This window comes from Cyanistes caeruleus, chromosome 4 (genome assembly GCF_971803275.1).
Source record: "Cyanistes caeruleus chromosome 4, bCyaCae1.hap1.1, whole genome shotgun sequence".
Taxonomy (NCBI): domain Eukaryota; kingdom Metazoa; phylum Chordata; class Aves; order Passeriformes; family Paridae; genus Cyanistes; species Cyanistes caeruleus.
Genome location: NC_141704.1, coordinates 10,040,330 through 10,062,074, shown reverse-complemented (window position 1 = coordinate 10,062,074; position 21,745 = coordinate 10,040,330). Strand labels below are relative to the sequence as shown.

The 21,745-nt window shown below is 35.6% G+C and overlaps 1 protein-coding gene across 6 annotated transcripts in view; it reads right to left on the bottom strand.

Moving 5' to 3' along the window:
- CACNA2D1 (calcium voltage-gated channel auxiliary subunit alpha2delta 1) overlaps window positions 1-21,745 on the bottom strand; it is a 361,272-nt gene that overhangs the window by 168,937 nt on the left and 170,590 nt on the right. For all 6 annotated transcript variants that reach the window (XM_086886615.1, XM_086886616.1, XM_086886617.1 and 3 more), the window contains exon 4: window positions 20,227-20,286. In XM_086886615.1, coding sequence (XP_086742741.1) covers window positions 20,227-20,286 — 60 coding nt within the window. The remainder of the gene's footprint in view (window positions 1-20,226; window positions 20,287-21,745) is intronic.

The following is a 21,745-nucleotide window of genomic DNA, read 5'->3' as shown; positions in this document are numbered from 1 at the left end:
AAAGTTTTAGTATCTGAGAAAGACAACAGGAAAGCCATATAAAAATTACATTAAGGACCAAGTAATAAATGTTTTATTTTTGATTCTTACTATTTTCTTTCCTTTTGTAATCTTAATTTTTCCTCCACACTTTCATTGATAGTATTAAAAGCTGAAGTGAGACTATTCCACTGTCTTTATGTTGCTTTTCATTTCTCTGTTTTCCAGTTTGGGGTATAAAACAATTCTAATGAGAAACATTACATATTGTATACTATTAATAAATTCTTAAATGTCACCACACAAAATCTGATGTTGATGGTCTCTATAATCTCTGTGCCTAGAGAAGAAAAGCATAGGAAAACATCAGCTTTCAGAATATCTGCAGATGAAATTTGAGCTCACACCACCACTAACTTACACTCATATTTTCCTTCCCTACACAGCAGGTTTACAGATACAGTCTATTGATTCAACACATAAATGCCTAAACTCAACTCAGGATTACATGAATGAAGTTGTAGTTGGCTTTTCATCTCAGGAAACAACACTTTTTTCAATAAAATCTGTCAAGAAGAGCAAGGGATTACACTGCAACAAGACATATGGACACTACAGATAATTATGTGTATCAAAAATTGCAATAGTCTATGTCATTTTGCTGGTAGAAATCCCAATCCTCCTTTACAGAGTGCCAAAATGCTGCCATGTAGTGGTGTCTACAGGAACACCTCCTCTCTAAATTTTATGCCAGAATTCTGAGAACTTTTCATGCAGTATGTGCTCCACCAACTCAAGATCCTTTCTGACGTCTTTTTCAACAGACAGACATCCAAGGCAGTCTATGCAGAAATGCTGCTTTCCTAAAATGGTGTTAGGCCACCAGGGGAAATTGGCTTGAAATGAATTCTAGAACTTTATGACACTCTATAATAAACTACAAGAAAATAAGTATATTATTAAAAATAAATAAAGGAGGAGGAGAAGAAGAAGGTTTTCTACAGCTTTTCATACTGTAAGAAATAAATATATTAATTTTTACAGATATCACAATTATCTTTTTTCCCTAAAAGCTGCATTTCTACAATTGTAGGTAAAATGTTAAAATAAAAAAATTACACTTTTAGCTATTATAGAGACAGTGGAAAATAATTAACTTCCTCAGAAAAGAAAACAGAAGAGCCTTAGTTAAAGGTCTCCATAACTCAAAGATTTTCTTCAGTAAACCCCTAAGAGCAAACTTAATACTGTAGCAGATTATATTGCAAATATATAATACTGCATAATTATAAGTGCATGTTTTAAAATCTGAAATTACATCCGAATATTGTTGGATTTTGAATTTTATTTTAAAACTGGATGCTTCCTTGACCTCTAAGTATTCTACCCAAGTGCTAAAGCACCCAAACTGAGTCAATATAAAAAAAAAACTGGTCTTCATTGAAGATAATCTTCAAGTACTGAGGATTCTTTTAGTTGCAGGTAAGAGGTAGAGAAAGGAAACAAAATCAGGGAGCGACCAAACCATACAGCAAATATAAGTCTGATCTTGACTTTTCAGTTTAAACATCTCAGAAATACAGAGAGAAACTGGGAGAAGGTTTTAAAATCATATTAGAGCCACACACTTGGAAAAGACATTCACATTAATGAAAAAACTGGGAGTCCTTTGGTTTAGCATGAAGCAATGAAAATATGAATAATATTGGTCCATTTCACTTTTTAGGCAGTCCAAAAGAAATTAGTGTACATGCCAACAAACCTTAAAAAAGCTAAAAAGCATTTTATTAAGTGTTGGCAAAACATCCATTTTAATTAAAAAAATTTCTTTGTATCCCCTTGGATAAAGAAGTGTATTTAAAAAAAGTTCACTCTAATACCTGTGGGGTAAATAAGGTTTAAACCCATCCTAACAAATTCTATGACAAATAATCCAGGCAGTCTTAGTCTAATCCTTTATACAGTCTGACATGCAGTTTAAGGCACAATTAGATTCCTCATAAAAGAAAGCTAAATATGGCCTACCACACATAAAAAATTACATCTGCTTTTAAAGAGGATAACATTAGTGAATAAAAGCCTGCAAACAGGGGGAAAAAAGAAGAAACAATGTCAACTACTACCATACCATATCTTTTGTTACAGCTTTGTGATTTTACATAAGTGAAATGACACATATAAAATAAGGAGCCTAGCAGCTAATAATTTCTTTCTTTTCCTTCAGTATTCATGTGTAAAAATACTGATTTATCACTTGTCCTTATAGTAAACAAAATTTTAGGCAATATGGTAAACCAGTTGCCACTATACATTACAGTGTATGCATGCAATTACGGTGCTTAAACATGGGCTGTAGGAAATTGGCCAGAATGTGCATTTAAAACATGAAAACTGGACATAGAACCAAGATATTTAAACAAATTATTATTTTTTTTAAAAAAAACACAGTGAAATAATATTCAATTAAGAAATATGTCACTATATTACCCGTAATATGGACAAATGAGTCACTTGGGTTAAACATTTTTCCCCCAAACATAATTTGATTAAATAAGTGCTTTGTCAGAATATTAAATTTCATACACTAATTAAAATCTTCCAGGTCTGCACTATAATTTATGATAAGCCTTTTTCATCAGATTTGTGTAAAGGATTTTTCTGATTCAGTGATTCCACTGAGACTAATAATTGAAATGAAAAGATGAAGTTGAAGATTACAGGAAATAACATAAAGGAGCATTAAAGGTCCTGCACACTCTTTGTCATAGAATATTTTCTTCTTTTAAATGGTGAGAAAGATCAACTTTTTCAGCATTCATTTACAGGTAATTCCTTCATTGAATTTATCAATCTGGAAACCTTAAAAATTTACTGACAGTGTTTATGAGGGGGTCACTCAACCATTCACAAACACATCAGAGTGATAAATAAAATGAGTAATTTATCAATCATCTGCATGCTCAACAACAGGACTTAAACATAGAAGCCTCATTTAAAAAAAGATGATAAAATATAAATATATACAATAAACAATTAAAAAGATGTTAGGTAAGTGTAATTCCCACATAACAAATCCAGGTAAAAATACACTATAGGAAGGATATGCTTTCAAGCCCTTGACACAGATTCTGAGGAATTTTGATGTGAGATTAGACCCACAGATTGCAGTGCTGACGGTGGTCAGATTTTAGGCATCCGAGGTTAAAACTGAGATTTTGAATGAGTTTGCTGAAGTCTAAACTTGGATGAAGCTAGAACTTTGTAAATATCTGAGATTCCACCATAAATACTCTCTAGGTATGTCAATCCCAGGTGCCCCAGGCTGGGCTCTGGCAGCGCTGTGAGCAGGGCAGGTTCCAGCTCACGCTGAGCACGGGGACTGTGGCCAAAGGTGCTGCTCACACCCATCCACTCTTGGTCCACCCAATGGCCTCACCTTCCCAGAGACATTTCCTTGTGTCCTCCTGCTCACTGTGACTGTATCTGATTACGTGCTGAATTCAACCATGCCTGATTTAATTTGTCTTCTGCAAATTATGTTTAGTGAAGCTGAGTAAGAAGTTTTTTATATCGCATTCAAATCTCAAGAGGAAACCCTGCTATTTTTCACAGGACAAAATCAGTAGGGTTTGTTTTTTTTTTTTTTCTTATCTTTTCTTCTTTTACCTCAGTGTCAATATTATGTTACATCATACATTTACTTAGAAAAAAGGGAAGCAGTGGAGACTGTTGAGGTTACCTGCATAACCTCAAAAAGAAGGATAATAAATATTAGGAAGAGTACTTATGCCTTCAAATCTCAGAAAACTGTAAAGAATAGGCAAAACTTCCCAATGTCAAAAATATTCCAAAATTTGGAGATATTTTTCACTGTTAGAAACTGCCATTGGACTACTTCTGCTGCCAGGATGATACTTATCATGAAAAAAATTAAGAATACACTTCAATTGCACTTAGATTGTAGAATTAAATGTCAAAAGTAGTTGAATGCGTGAGGTTTAATGTAATAGAGGCCAAAAGATGATGAGAAATACAAGTCAGACAAACACACACTCAAATCAAAATCTTCAGAGCTCTCTGGTCTTCTGAAAGAATTCCACATTTTCCACAAATAACTTCTGCATAAAGACATCCTCTGGCTCAATGGCCTGCAGTCAAACACCAATCTCTGTTGGACATGCAGGATAATTGTTAATATAATAATGAAATTTTGGCAATATGCCTACTGGTAAGGATAGTCTATTTTTGTTTTTTACAATTCTTTTTAATTTTGGGGAGTTTTAAAATTTACTTCAATTTTTTAGTGCAACTGGTAAACTAAAAAAATTAAATGTGGCAAACAAATAAGCATTTTTTTGGTTGCAAAGCATCTGAAGCCAAGTACTTCAATCAGGAATGAAAAAGTAGTGACTGAAAATTTAAAGCTTCAACACCACTTCAATATAATTCTCTGATATAGTTGCCTGCATCACAGACAGTCTGTTGGCTTAGTTAGTTAAGCTGAAAAATGATTACCAAAAATAGTATTTTGATGCACAGTAAAACCTAGGATTTTGTGTACTTGCATGTATGGCAAATGACCAGGAAAGAAAATCATAAGGTGACTCTCCTGGAGTTACCAAATTTAAAAAAAAAAAGCCACATATGTAAAGAGATAGGAATAACCATCCTCTCTATTCTTCCCCCAGTCCTTGCTAAAAGCAAAGAAGACAGAGATAAGCCTGAAAAAAAAAACTTAAAATCCATTTTAATTTTGACAAATAAATTCTTCCAAAGGCTCCAGGAAACTGCTAATTTTCTCATCACAATAACTTCCTCAAAGTATAAGCAACTTCTTTTTATAAGGCAAAATGCAAGTGATTACAAAGCAGATTTCCAGGTGGGAAAATGAAATTAATTTGTTAGCAGCTAATTAACCTCTATATCACACTATCTGATCAGTTTAATTAAAACAGCAAAGTATGCTTATTATAATTTATTCAGCATTACTTTCTTTAGTTGATGAAAGAATATTAAAAAAAAATATTTTTTTTAAAAAATTGTCTCAACTGATTGCATGTTATCTAGGCTGTAAATAGTGCAACCAGTAGAGTACAGGAGCCTAGATAAACAATTTGAATATAAGTTTACTTTGGATTCACAAGAAATTTGCATTCTGATTTCATACTTATGTAGGGACTGGGATGTAATGAACCTCTTGCACTATCATAACCAAATATAGAAAATATTCCAGTCCTCCAACAAATCTTCAAAAGCCTTTGAGATAATTATTTTCTACAAAGCAAGAGGCAAACATTTAATAAAATTTCTGCCTACAAAAACGTGTATTTGTTACATTTCTTCTGTGCTCTATCCATTACAATCAACAAATACGACCATGTTTAATAATGCCACAATCAGCTGTTACAAAAAGGAAAAAAAAAAAAAATGAGGCATATGACACTACAACAGAGTACAAACTCAAGAGGGTAGCTTCTTGGTGATGTATGTGAACTTCAAGGCTTATCTTCGCCAAAAAGAAACAAAAAAAATGTGTATCACAAGAAATTAATCACACAAAGTCACTGTAACTAAATTCTAAGAAATTATACCCTAATAACACCAATATATTTTAAGAATCTCACTGGAACAGAAAAATGCCAACATTTTGCAAAAATTTCTTTAAACTGCAACAGCAGGGAGCCTTGCACAGCTTTTTATTTATTCTTTTATCCACATGTAAAAACTAAAATATAAGAATATTTTAGGATATTTCTATAGGGTATTACAACACTGTGTAAGACAGGAAAAACAAATTTTCATATATAAATTATGGGTCACATTTTACAATGCTGACAATGACCTGTAAGTTTAGTGATCTCAAATACTTTTGAAAGTACTGATTACTTTCCCTGTCTGGATCAATTCTTCACTGAGTTTATTCAATCACTTTAAAATGTGTCCTTAAACCCCAGAGAATATAACATACAAAAAAAAAAACCCAATAAACCCAAAACAATTGCTATAAGTCACCTTACACAATTTGCATGAAAATTAGGAAACACTTAGGAAATTTCTCCATTTCCTCCTAAATGTGAAAAATATTTTAAAAAAAAGTAATAAAGTTCAAAACATGTCAGCCTACGTTTTCTTTTCAGATTGCTTTGGCTTACCCATGTGACAAATGTCTGGCATATTGACTGTTAACTGTTTTAATGGGTCTTATAAAGACAAATCTTTCTTAAGACTTTAATCTAAATTATTTTTCCTCTATCTCTGATCTCTTAGAAAGAAAGCAACCCCAGACAGCAGTTACCAGGCTCTAAGAATTATCACAAGCTCACCTAATTTATAAAGAACATTTTTTAATTATTCAGCTTTGGCAGCTGTTTTGTGCATGCCTTCCACTCAGTCACTGAAATAAAACAAAACTTCAGGAACACACCTTATTTCAGAAGTAGCTCAGTGTCATGAGACAAGCCAGCAGCTGGAAAATATTCCTTTTACTATTTAGTATGAAATGATGAAGACTTTTCCAGTTAATCATTACAAGCAAAAGGTTCATATAAAAAAAATAATTAGAACAAAATTACTTTTCTTCTTAACTACTGATGTTACACTGCTATGCTGGAAGTCATGCAGAAGAGAAATAGGATTTAACATCTCTATCAATATCTTGCTATTCTATTTCTCCTTCTCCATCCTAACATCTGCACTAAATGAAAAGGGGTTTGTATTTCCTCACATGGATCACAACAGGGGTTTTTCACTCTTTGGGTATTTGATGCTTAAGCCACAAGCTGCAAAGAAATACAGAGAAACCCTTTGAAAGCCAGACTGCTGGCTGCTGGCTGGCAGTGGGATGGAGAGAACAGCAATCTCTCCTTGGGAACAGTCCTGGGCTTTATCAAATAAGAGAAGGAATAGTTATGGATTTGCACATCCTTCTAGCTCAAAAACGGTACACAATTCAAAAAATATTTTAAGTTTTACATGGATTAATCTTATTCTAGGCAGAGACTTATTTAAGTGTACAGCATTTTAGCGTTTCTATCAGAAGTTATGGTAACACATGTAAGTTTGGGCCCTTACACTGCATTATTCACTTTCAAATTCTCATACAGATCAGCACTTTGAAATTAATCTTTTATAAAATTCAGGGTGGACACACAGATATATCACAAAAGTGTGAAGATGTGAAGAAAGAGACAACGTGAGAAATTTTGAGCAAGTAAAATAGCTCTCTCGTAAAAAAAAAAAAGAAATTAAGGCAGGTATTTAAAGCTTATTTTATTAGAAGTTAAAAAAGACAGTCAGAAAGGTTCCTGCAACCCTAATCAAGAAGGCTGCTGAAGAAAGAGCTTAGCACTGGAAGATCACAGTGAAGAAGAGAGTATGAAGTAAATTGAAAAGTAAGTATTAAACTGATTTTAGTTTGAAGAAATGCATATTTTTTTCCACTGAAATTTATGCTGTGTTGCTTGAGGCTATCTGAGCTCAGCTCTCCACAGTACCATTACTGTGGAATGCACAAGCAGTATGACAGAAGCATGAACTGAGATTGCAAAAAGCACAAGAGGGAGAAACTGCAAGTGTTTAACTTAGGTTGATGAAGAAAAAAGGAATGCTTCAAAAAAGGATGAAGTGTCTTGTCAAGGATGATGCCATGTTCACACTCACAGAAGACATGGCAATGAAAACTGGGGAGAAAGGCAGGAGGCTTTGCAGCAAAGCAATCATTCCAGACTGTTCCCATCAATGACCTCTTTGGCAACAGCCAAAATTTCCTGGGCCTTTTTCTCCTCCCTTCCCTCCCATTCTCCCTTCTCATTTTACACAATTCATGTTACAAAATTTGCAATCCACCTTGCTTGAGGTTGTTTTCTTTTGCTTTCACCTTAGGAAGTTCACAGAACTTGATTGGCTGACAACTCTTACAGCTCCAGAAAACTATATGAGCAGAAACCATCCTAAATTACCCACTCTTTGCCTAGAAAAGTCCTCCAAAACTATTTCAGTAGGTGATGTATTGCAAATACCTCTAAACACTTGTGATCTAACACTTTTACCAGTACTGTGCTAAACCCCACTATCCCAATGAGATCAGCACACTCTGTGTTATCTGGACACAGTGAATTGGAAATCACAGGCATTGGGCTCCTGCACAGAGTGAACATTAACCAACTGTGCAAACTGACCCCAAGGGCCAGGACTTCTTTCCTGCAGTAAGCCACAAAGGCACAAAGTTCACACTAAATATGAAGTATTCTGGGTGTTTAAAACATGAAAGAGGTAAAATTTCAGGCGTATGGGCACATACTAATTTAACCACTTGAGAACTGTGTTCTCAAAGTATCTGAGGCCACCAGTGTTAGTCCTTTGCAGACCTCCAAAACAAGAGACACAGCAAAAAGTGTGTTCCTGTTCATAGACATAAACACACAAACACTATTAGATGATCTCTTTGAGCATGTATGCATGTAGATACATATATAAATATGTGTGTAAGTATAAACACAGAGGAAAATTTATACAACTGATATCTGTAATTCCCACCCATTTAAGTAGGACCAGCACAATCTTAAAATTTGTGTGAGTCTCAAAATTTCACCTGAATTTGTTTGTGAACACTGAGCATTAGGGAAAAGCATATCTAATATCTTGGAAATATGTACTCTTTAATTCATTAAATTAATTTAATTCATTATCTTCAAGAAATAATATATTCTGTTTCATATTAAAACATTTAAAACTCTTTAAAATATAATATTGTAAAGTTCATACAGAGATAAAAGAATTTGATTAATTCAGTTGTATTTATCTTAATATTTTCTTATCAGTAGAGATGACATGAGGAGCTGAATGAAGTGCATCCTATTCTTGACAAACTTACACAAGTGCAATTAGAAATATGGATTTGCACTGTTCTACTCTTATTTGTACATGTAACCCCTTCAGTGAATTACTGTGTCAGTAAAATCTACTGATGTCAATTTGTAAAAGAAGTCCTGTCCTGTCCATGTCACAGTTATTTTTCATAAAAAGCAGTGTTCATAATTCATAATCATGGCATAGCTCATAATATCGTAAATATTTTAAAAGAAATAGTGGTGTATTTCCCAACTGCTTGAATGTCTGAGGAACTTACTAAACTGATGGATTTTCCCTTCCAATTTTCAAGGTTAATTTATCTGTAACTGCTATGTATCTATTGCTATAAATAAAACATATTTTCTCTTGAACAATATTTCCTCTTGTTGCTTATTCTTGACACAGGATGCTCACTGATGTGAGCATCCACTGATGTGAGTAACCATGGAGCTTTTCAGGACAGAGCATGCTTTATTCTTCACAGAGAGTATGAAGTGTTTGTTTCAAAATAAAACACAGATCAGTCCTGAACACACCCTGCTTTCATCCACCTTGTGCTTGTTCCAGCTGCCCCCAGGACACCCAAGCCATGTCCAGACACATTCTGTGGCACAGCATGCACCAGGAACCATTCCCAACTCAGCTGGCAGGCCCCTAGCAGGTGATGCCCTGTCTGGCTTTCTGCATGCCTCTACCATCAGCTCAGCAGGTTTTATATGCTCACAGACTTTCTCATGCCCTGTTGTAATTAATGTAGACTCAAAACATTAGAGATTGAGAGAGACTGGAAGTATTTGGAATTAAATCGCCCACTTAGTGTGATCCTGTAATAAGGAAAATAAATTAAACTGTCAGCAGAAGAAATGGCAGCCATCACTGGGGATTAATAAATATATTAATAACACGATGTTGAAAAAAATCTTCAGTCTTAATCCAGTTTTTGGGGTTTTTTGCTGGTATCTCTCACCAAAAGTGAAATGAAACCAAACCACCCTTTTTGGCAGCAGCACAGCTTTAGCACAAAATACCTGTAAAAATACTGGCAAAATAAAACAAAATGTTCTATCAGAAAGGTGGGGAATTGCTATGGCAAGACTTTCCCTATGTTCATTTTAGAATACTTTAAGTCTAAATGTCATTTAAACTATGATGTCCATAGAAAATGAGATGAAATTAAACTTGCCTATATGGAGAATATTCAGTCGGATAGAAAACATTTTGCTGGAAGTTTTCTTTCAATTTTTATGTAGGAAAAAACTTCTCAGACAAAGCACAAGAAGTTTTATGAGGTGAAAACAGCAGAATTTTGTGCAAGCACAGAAAAATTTCAACTGAGCAGACCTTCTCAGTTTTACTGCACTCCTGTGTAACTCTTAAGAAATGCAAAACTGAAGTTACCCTCCTGAGAGGTGGTAATGCCCAAAGGAATAAGACAATCCTACCTGAATTAATAATTCATCAGGGATTGTTCAGCCATTTTTAAGAGAAATGATCTGGTCTGACCATTTTTATATTTATTCTCACATATTCAAGAAAGTTACAATACCCAGTATTTCAGTGCAATATAATATGCAACTAAAAATGGGAAAATTAAACCAGAATGGTAGTGTGTTCTATAAACTCATGAATCACAGCCACAGAGCTGGCCCAGATTTCCCAAGACTTGCTGAATCCTAATATCCCTTCAATGAGACCTAGAGTTGCTGTTGTACTTATTTAAAGAGTTTTTATGTGCTCATAGCAAGAATTAACTGGGGAAAAAAAGAAAGCAAATGCTTAACAGCTAAATTTCTGGTCAAATCAGGTAGAATTTTTAAGCATTTCTTTTCATGATGTCAGCACATGTTAGGGTATTGCTAATTTTGAAGAATTTTTCTGCTCTGTATGCACATCTCTTGCTTTGTGGCCAAGTCTACAGAACTATCTGACACTACTTCAATCACACATCATCATTTGCAGGACATAAAATAGACACACTTTCACCTTTTGTTTAAATTCTAGTGAGAATTACACCATACTCAAGAGATTGAAAGCTAAGATTTCCCAAATCCCTTGAGCAAAATGCAGATCTTACTAATGACTGTCTTGCACTCCCAGATCATTTGAAAGTCTATGTAAAATGAAACACCTATTAAAATTTCTATAGTTTTGCAACTGCAAAAGAGTGCAGACATCAAACATTTTCTATTCACATCTACTGCACAAGCCTCTTTTCCAGGAACAGGGCTTCGTGGGAGTGTAGAGGTCTACAAACTTTTAAATATGGAAACTTTCCAACTCCTGGTTTAGGCCCTTTTCTATAGTTAATGAGCTCTGAAAAAGATAAGCTGAATTTTCATCTAGTATCTTACAGGAACCTAGGACAAAAGAAGAAGGTAAAATATCAGGCCTGCATGACAACTCTAATTTTCTCATTTGAAAAAAATAGAAATAAATTAAGAAACCCACAAATATCTCCATCTCCAAAAAGTTCAACCCATTCAGCTCTAACTTTCAGAAAAGTTCTATTTTTAATATGAAATAACACATGTAGAATTATATATATATATATATATATATATATATATATATATATATATATATAATTTTTTATTATTTTTTTTTCACAGTATTTGCTCCTTCTGGCAGGGAATATTTTTAAAATATTTGGGTCTAATTTCCTTTAAAAAACCTCTAAGGTTTGCTATTATGAATGGTATTTCGTCTCTGAAGTAAGAATCAAACTTTTGTAATATTTTCTGAGTTTCTCAAACTTAGAAGTCTGCCTCCATTATGAAAGTCATATTTGACTCTTATAACATTGATTAACTTCCTGCTTATTAAATCTTTTTTTTTCAGTTGCAGTTAAAAAACAACAACAAAAAACCTCTCTGTTTTAATTAGTAAATAATGACAGTAAAGTTCAGTTGCTAAAACTCCTTTTTCCAAAAAATTGGCACGTTTCCTAAATTCAGTGTAAAAAGGGTCAGAACATGTGACAACCAACAGGAAAATGAGTTTTCCTGAGAAAGAGAGGAAACTAGTCAGATCCTAGTTATAATGGCAAGAATACATGATAGAAAAAATATATTGTTAATTTTGAAATGAAACTATTTGACAAAAAAGCTTACAGACAAAATAAATAGCACCCTTGAAGTCCATTTCTAATTGATTTTACTGATTCATCAAAGGTAGTAAAGCAGTGCTATGAATTATTTATTCCAGACTGACATGAGAAACTGAATTTTAAGGTGAAAGGTAAAATAAAAAAAATAAGTTTGCTTCATCTGTGCCACAAATTCAATGGACTCTTAGAAAATGTGCACAATAGCAGCCTGCAAAAGCTTTTCTTAGCATATTGTACTACTCAATTTTAAACTGAAGAACCTACAGGGTGTTAATAAATTGAGTACAATAGTATATCTTGCTTTTAATAAGGTGTTTGTTCTGAAAGCACATTAAAGCTTCACTCAAAATGAAGGTGATAATGCATACATATGGCAGCTTAATAATAGAAATCACACCTTTCTTTCTTTTCTTCTTACCTAGATCCTTCCCTCCACCTCTTTCAGAAGCTGCACATTTTTTAAATGAGTTGCCTGGTCAATAAGTAAAAAAGTGTATTAGATATCTTTAACATATTTGATTTTTCAGATAAAATGGAATGTTTGAAAGCCCTCAACAATGATTGAAGGTGTTTCTTTGCTTTACACTAAAAGCTTTTTTGGCAAGTTTCCAACCAGTGAAGCACTTCACTGCACAGATAAGATCCTTGCAATGATTTATAATATAAAGTTACATTCCTTTACAGAGAATAAGCATATGAAAAGATGGTAAATAACCAGTATCTAAAAAGCAAAAGCCAGCTTCTTTATAGCTACACATTTAAAATCCCTGCTTATATATAATCTTAATTCTGACCGTACTCTCACCACTGTCTTCCTCATCAACTTTCTAATCAGTTTAAAATTCCTAAAGTGTGGGGAAAAAAAAACAAAACAAAAACAAAAAAAGCACCAAAACCAAGGATTACCAGTATTTTTAATCACACTATAACTCATTGGTGTAATTCTCATACAAGATCATATCAGATATATAATGGAACAGAAGCATGGGAGAGCTGTCCTATGGCAGCCCTAATTTTAGAGGAAAAGCAATGATTTCTAGACTGAAAGAATCATCTGAGAGACTCTAGGAAATTATAAAACTCCAGGCAAGGTAACAAGCAACAGTACTCTTATAAAGATTTCTAATGACTCAAATTATTTTATTTTAATTGCCTTTAAGATATTTTTCTTTTATCTAACTAGTGCCTGCAAAGTATTTGTAAACCAGAAGGCACACTGAGATTTTGAAGTAAGAATCCAAACATTAGGGGGCAGGATGCTGGGGACAGACAGGTGAACAGGGGGATCTTGTTCCCTGGAGGGAACGGCAGACAAATTCGGCACAAATCTGGTGAGGTTTATGCCACATCTCCAAAGAAGCTTCAGCATGGACATGTTTACTGTGGATTTCTACACTTAGATGAAAGTCTCCTTAGTCATGATGAGATCCTGGGAGGCTGAAGTCAGTGTATTCCAAAGGCTGAAACTATTGTGTCTCCTGTCTCACATCGACAAACATTATAGAGAGCTGCAGAAATAATTGTTCCTGCAACATTCACAGTGAGCTTCCAGGACTCAAAAAGGTGTGATTTGATAAACATCAAATAAACATCAGAATAGCTCTTAAATCCACCCAATTTCACTAAATATGATTTATTCTTATTTCCTCTTTTCCTCACTTTCTTACTACTCCCAGTGCACACACACACAACTTCATCCCCTGGGTAGAAAGATGTCCAAGTTCAATCAATGGCAGAAAATGGTATTTCATTCCTTTTAGTGAGATAGGGCACAATTTAATTTAAATTATACACAAATGAAGGTTACAGGTCACGGAAGCGGTGGCACACAGCCCTTCAGAGAATAAAATATTATCCTCCCTAGAACCTTGGCCATCTGTCAATTTAAATCTGTCAATTTAAATTGATCATATGGATGGCTGTTTTCAAGTTACAGAGGCTTTAGAAATGTGAGGCATTATCCAAAATTAATCAAAATTAATGGAAGATTTACTTGACTGAGTTTTGTATCAAAGCACCGTGTGAAGATACAGACAGCTTTGACACTTTGTCTGTGTTCAGTGTTATTATAACTTTCACAAAATTATGAAGTATATATGACTTACTAGGAAAGGACCCCACACCTGCTTTGTACCTGTGAGGATCAGTCCCCTGTACTGCAGGTCTGGTGCCAAATCTCATCTGTATCATTTCTCAGAGATGCTCTTTGCACAAAAGAGAATTATCAGAGGTAGAAGCCATGAGAGAACTGTATCATCGCACTGAATAGGTAAGAGAAGAAGGATTTGAGTTTGTTTTCTTCACAGAGTTTCCCTTCTTTCAAAAGACAATGTTTAGTAAACTGCTTCTTTATAATGACACTATGTCGAAGCTGAAAGTTTCATGGTTGGTTGGTTTGTTTGTTTTCCAGCTGAGGCTTTTAAGATACAGCGTTTCAGCATCATTGTAACATCCACGATAAATTACAGTCAGTCCTGAAAATCCCCAAACTGCAAGATACAACAGAGACACCTACTACTGCTCTGTGCTTGCAGGTCACTGCTTGCATCCACTCTGGTGATAGGAAACCTGTTTTATCTTAGTTATCCTTTTCATCTTCTGTTTCTTTGCTGAGCAACTTTTCACTACAGTTTTATGCAGCCAAAACTTCTAGTGAAGATAAACAAATGAACCATAATTCCAAAGTAATATTCCCATGACCTTTAGTCATTATTTTTAAGCCCAGTTGGTACATGAACACCAGCCTATATATTATCATCAGAGAAAATGCTGCCTCAAAATTACCAAGATGTAGAAAAACATCATTTACACAGCAGAATATAAAATGACACTGCTGGTTAAAAGACAAAGCATATTGAAAACATTTTTCATGTGGTATTTTTATATGATAATTAATTCTTAAAAGTCTGACTTCCAGTCTCCATATAAATAAGTGGATGTTAATAGACCATCCATACAGACTCCCCTTTTAAAATACCAATGAGATTTCCCTTATGTTTATACATGTGTAAGTACAATTAATACAGCAACCCAACTGGAAACAAAATTGCTTTAGTTAACCAGCCATTGCAAGGCAATCAAGTGTGGTATCAAATGTAATTGTAGAAGATTCATTTGGGGAATAACAGCAATTACTTCATACAGAATTCTCTCTTCCTTCTTTCAGTTTGAATACATTTTTTTCCATGAGTCTCAATGTCAGAAAAATAATTGGACAATCACAAGTGTCAAAACCATCCCCCTTTCAATCTGTAGTGAACAAGAAATTTCAAACTGACAAGGCTGTTTCATTTAGATATATTGGTTTGTACCTCTGAGTTATAACTGCTTTAATCTAAAATATTCAAGAAGGCTTAATTCCTCCAGCCATACAGGCAGCTGGGGAATTGGGCAGTACCAAAGGAGTAGGAAACAGAGAATAGGATTTCTTTATTTGCCTGAAGTCAAGCACTTTTGATTTTCCCTCATAAATTTCACAAATATTATCTTATGACCTAATAGTTTTCTAACAGGTAAGTATTATCTTCAGGCCATAAAAGTAAACTGCAGTTCAGCTATTTTAACCAACTTTGTGCTTCATCAGAAAACATCACAATGCAGTATTTATTTTTTTCCCTTTTTTATTAAAAAGAAACTTAGTATTCTTAATTACTATTCTTAAGTAATATTGCTTTGAATAACTTTGTACCTTTAGTAAATTAATTAGTAACTTCCAAAATTATTTTGATATTAATTATCAGTGGAAAATACCCATATCCATCATTATGTATTTTTCCTTTCACTTAGCTAAAACTAATGGTAAATAAGTAAGATGCATGCTCTTAATTCATTTTAGATTTTCAAAGTGTGCAGCTCACAGCTGGAGTTACACAGTGGATGAGCAATGGGCTCACGGGTCAGGCACAAAGGTCACAGTGAATGGGGGGACACCAGGCTGGGGACCTGTCACTGCTGGGGTTCCACCAGCCTCCATCCTCAGCCTGGTTCTCTTCAGCATCGTCTTAAGTGACCTGGGTGCAGGACTTGAAGGAATACTAAGGGAGTTTGCTGATGGCACTAAAGTGGGAAGGAACTGTCTACTCCCTCAAAGGCAGACAGGTCCTGCAGAGATATCGACACTTTGGAAGGATGGGCAATCAAGTTTAAAAAACGATCAAGTTTAAAAAGGGCAAGGGCCAGATTCTGCAGCTGCAATGGGGCAATCCTGGTTGTGTGTACAGCTGGAGAACGAGGCTGCAGAGCAGCAGTGAAGTTGGACTTGCCTGGTTGAAGGCAAATTGAATGTGAGCCAGCAGTGCCCTGGCAGTGGGAGAGACAACCCTGTCCTGGGGACATCAGGCACAGCAGCACCAGCTGGGAACTGGAGTGGCCTCATCTCAAGTGCTGGGGGCAGTTTTGGACACCACAATATAAAAAAAAAACATTGAGACATTAGAGAATGTCCAAACAAAGGCCAGGGGAATCCGTATCAGGAGCATCTGAAGCCACTTGGTTTGTTCAGCCTGGAGAAAAGGAGACTGAGGGGACACCTCAGTGTGGTTTGCAACAACCTCCAAAGGGGCAGGCTCCTCACTCTTGTGACCAGTGACAGGAGCCAAGGAAACAGCCTGAAGCTGTGTTGGGGGAGGTTTAGGTTGGATATTAGGAGCAGGTTTTCCCCCAGACAGTGGCTGGGCACTGAACAGGCTCCCCAGGGAAGCGGTCACAGAACCAAGCCTGGCAGAGTTCAAATGTCTGGATAACACTGTCAGGCACAGGGTGTGATCCTTGGGGTGTCCTGTGCAGGGCCAGGAGTTGGACTTGGTGATCCCAATGGGTCCCTTCAGACTCAGCATAATCTATGATTCTATGAACCTGAAAGAAGGTGGGGTTAGATTAGGCTTTAGGAAGAAATTCTTTCAATGAAGGTAGTGAGACACTGTGAGAGATTTCCCACAGAAGTTCCCTGGAAGTTTTCAAGGCCAGGTTGGATGAGGCTCTGAGCAATCTGGTCTAGTGGAAGGTGTCCCTGCCCACGGCAGAGAGGTCAGAACAAGATGAGTTTAAAGTCCCTTCCAATCTAAACCAAGCTGTGATTCTTTGATTTATAAAAGACTCCAAATATAAGTTTTTTGTTTTGTTTTTCATTGTTTCTTCTGCTTGAAGTAGTTGCAATTTAATATACTATAATATATAAAATATTATAAGAAATTATACTCTCATTTAACTAGAAATAGTACAGGAAAGGGATTTTAGTATATGTGGATCTATATCTCATAAATACTTTAGTCTCCTAACTAATTTTTTAAAGGATAAGGACATTTTGCTCTTTAGACAATTTGGACAGTCTTTACACTAGATTATTAGGTGGGGGAAAAAAAAAGTCTGTGGGAATATTGGAATAAATTTGGGTTTTTTGCTGTGTAGTAGCTTATTTCAAAAGACCGTACCTAAGATGCTGAGTTTTTATTATACTGTGACATTAACCTAAAAATATTTAATGCTTGCACGTTTCTTTTGCTGTGAACTGTGCAAAATCCACTGATATTTAGAATAAGGTGTTAGAACAGGCACCCTGGTGTTCTTTTGACTGACACATCCCTTGTAGCTCTGTACAGACCTTGGTCTTACAGTCAGCCTTCTTTGCCCTTTCCTTTTTGCATATTTTTCCACCCAAGTCAGCCCATATACACTTCCCCAGAAGGAAGGCTTGTGATATTTTCTCCTTAAAACTCCACAGACTATTATTATGGCTGCAATCTGACTGTCAAGGACATTGCTGATCACAAGCTCATTAGAAGCAGAAATAGCTTGTCCCATGAGTTTCATTCTACAGTGACTCATGTGCAATGCTTCTGGAAGGGCTTTCATCACCCAAAACCAAATCCTGATGAGAAATGAACCTCATGCAGCCTGACACAGACCATTCATAATGCTATCAGAAGTAGTTTAAGAGCCCTCAACTGCAGAAAAGTTTTACAGTCTATCTTCTATTTTCCATCACAGACATTAGGAGAATGAGTCCTCCAGTGAAAATTAAGGTTATCAGAAAGATCTGTGTGCAAACTAATTTGAGGAGGCCAGAAGAGAAGAAAAATTACTTCTGAAAAAAATGGAGCAAATTAAATTATAAGAGGCTTAATACATTTATTTGAAATTTAATTGCATAACCTAATGTCAAGGTTATTATATGGCACACACTGTTCTGATCCAAATTCAAAACAGTAAAGTACAATCTCAGTTTATTATATAGCCAACTGCATTTTTTCTTTTCAATACTAAGCATAGTCTTTCCCTGAATCACAATATTAATAAAAATTCACATTTCAAAATTATTTTGAGATGTCTTTTTGGCAATGAACTCAGTTAAAATCTGAAGCCTCTTTGATATGACTGACTTCTACAGTGAAAAAAAGGGTAAAAAGAAAAACAAAAGCTGAGGCAGTGTTGACATGATGTCAGAATATAGTACAGAAACAAAATGATTAGAATGAGATTCTGACTGTATTCACACAGTTCTGCACTGATTCCTTCAAGCCTGCAGGTTTTGTTTTCTAGTCACAAGAGAGACAGGTTAGCAGTAAAGGTCGCAGCATTTCTCTTAGAGCATCTCCATGGAAAATGCATTCTGTGTTTTCCCGTGTATTGGAAGCTGTGTCTGTGCAGAGAGCACACTTGTAAGCGTTCAGGCTGTGTCCAGACTCTGTACTCCCAGTCAGTCACTCCTACCTGAATCACACAGCCTGACCTTAGGAGCTTTTTTTGTCTGTTATCAGATCTCCAAGTGCCTGAGTAACACTGGATAAGAATGAACTTTTCTGCTGGTTTTGACTGGGTTAGAACTAATTTTCTTCATTGTAGCTAGCATGGGCTATATTTTGGACTTGTTCTGGGAGCAGTGTTGGTAATTCTGGTGTGTTATTTTTATTGCTGAGCAGTGCTCTTGCACAGCTGAGGCTGCTTTTCACACTGCCCCAGCTGGGGGTGCACAGCTGACCCCAACTGACCCAAGGGATATTCCTCAGCATACAGCACCACACTCAGTGTGTAACACTGGAGGGAGAAGAAGGAAAGGGCTTTTGAAGCGATGGTGTTTGTCTTCACAAGTCATCAGTAAGGGCAAAGGAGCTCCTCTTTCCTGAGAATGGATGAACACCTGCCTACCTGTGGGAATTAGTGAAGGAATTCCTTGTTTTGCTTTGCTTCTGCATGCAAGTTGTGCTTTACTTATGAAACTGTCTTTATATCAACCCATGAGATTTCTCATTTTTACTCTTGCAATTGTTTCCCCCAACACAATTTAGTGGGAGTGAGCAGGTGCCTGTGCAGTGCCTACTTGTCAGCTGGGGTTAAACCAGGACATTCTTAGAATACCTTTGTGCATTTAACTGTGTGCCACTGTGATTCTCATGGAAACCTCTGTGCAAACACAGTCTAGGTTTGTAGCAGGATCATGTAAAAAGCACCATCTGTTGTTATTTCTGAAGGAACATAGAATAAAGGCATAATAAATAACTTTGACACTCAGCCTGAAATTATAATCTAAAATTAAGAGGTTTAAAATCATCAGCTCAATATTAATTTGGCCCGATTGGTAATTAAAAAAATCAATATTGCACATTTTAAAATCATGTCGCTTATTTTTAAGTAAAGCCTATAATGAGTAAAGAAGATAACTTATTGCTTGACCAGGAAGGGGCCTCTTTCAGCAATACTGAATATATACATTCAATATATATTTATATTGTAGTTATATATATATATTAGTGTAGTGAAAGAGTACTGAAAGTATATTGAAAGAAGAGGTGAAGTTATTAAAAGTATGGAAAGGTATTCTAAAGAAGAGTCTATGACTCCCAAGTCATGCAGATAACCAAATCCTACTGTACTGCATTTTCTTGTTTGCTTTGGGTTTTTTCCCCCTTTACATAAGAAAAAGACAACTTGTAAAAATCTTTTCTAGGATTCTGTTTCAGTGTTTGGAATAAGTACACTTTTAACTGATAGCAACCATCACTCAGATGTCTTCTCTGTAATCATTCCTTGTCTGTCAAAACAAACAGATGTCTTGTGTACAACTCAGAGCTACATCCCTGGCTCTGTGAAGCTCCCTAGGAGCTTCTGAAGAGAAAAGTTCACTTTATTCTCTAGACACCCTGACTGAGATGGTTTACTGAATTAAATAGCGTGCCTATTCATAGCCAGTAATCCCTTCTGTAGTAGATATATAAACAACATGTTTGTAAGACTACTGTTAACATTTCAAAGAGGAAAAATTCAAGAAGGTTAAAAGGAGAAAAACTGAAGCTTACCCCAAACTCGTCCCTCCACTGATGTGAGGCTTGGTACTTCTCTGCTTCTTTAGCAAGGCGCTGAAGAACAAAGAGAGAGAGGGCATAAATTTTAGTCTTTATTGATTCTTCACAAAGCAAAGTCTTTCTCTTTTATGTTTTTCCTATGCATGTTTTCTCTCCATAAATTTTATATCTATGCTTTTTGTATTTACTTGAAAATTATGTATACTTGAGTCAAGATGAACCATCTCATCTAAAAAATACTATTTTCTGTATCATTTGATATTTAAATACGGTAATGCATTAGAAAACTTAATCCTTACTCCAATATAATTTTAGAAGTTCTAGTTAAGTTCAAAATCCATCAACATCCTGCTGAAAATACTCTCTTTTTACACACACTACCTTGTCTTCTGTGCATTAATTTAATCTATCTAATGACAATTATATATTAAAATATTAAAACACTATGTTATGAACATTCATTTCTCTGTTTTATCATTTAGGTTTAATTATAGAAACTACTGACAGCCCTGTGATTTTTAGGGATTCATAAAAGTCCCAAAAATTTGGGACTAGCTGGAGTCTGAGCTCATGGATTAAATTAGCAGCTGGAGACTAACAGGCATGTTCCTAGAGAGCATTTTTCCCATATTTAGAAATTTAAATAAAATCCAGTCCATTCACTTAGCCCCACAGGAAATAAAGCACAGTGTATGGGAATTTGCTCTTTCAAATCCATTTCTTGTACAATACATCCATTAGACTGGATGATGTGTTCCCCCTCAAACAGAATTTGAAGTCTTTGAAAAAAAGCTGTTTGGACACAATCCTTAGGACTTTACTACAATTTTGCATATAGAAGTTGCCAAGGTAATGCACGTAATCCAGCTAAGCTGCACACCAAACCCCCATCCCACAGATCCAGCCATCCCTAAAGCAGGCCAGCTCTCTCTGAAGCAGCAGCTACCTGATGTGAATGTAGTTCATGTGGACTCAGCCATGTGAATTGTTGAGTGACTTTCTTTTAGAACTCAATTATTTTACAGCCCAATAAAAATTTTATCAACTCTTTTTAGGGAGTCATGGTCCCATTCCAACAGACACAGCCTGACTATGTCCACCAGATAAACAGGGTTGAAAATGCTTACTGTGTAACAATAAGTCTTATGACCCTTTTAATATTCAGACCAATCCCTACACAAAATGAACTGGTGTCTAAGTCAGACTTTTGAGTTGAGTCACCTTGTCAGTTCTTGTTAACACCAAAAGGAATATGACCAGAAAGTCCATGAAAGCTGGAGTTCCAGACATGGTGCTGTCAGATCCTCCCCTCAGACCTGTCCCAGATTGCAACTGCCTGCTCCACCTCATCCCCTGAGGGCAACCCTGCTCCCTGCTCAAACAGGGATGATTGATACACAAATCAGAACTTAGGATCTCTTCCTTGTTTTTAGGTTTGAAATCATTCTTTAAAAACAGAAAAAACCTCAATAAACCTGTGTGTGCTACAGCCACAAAACGTGTCACGACTCAA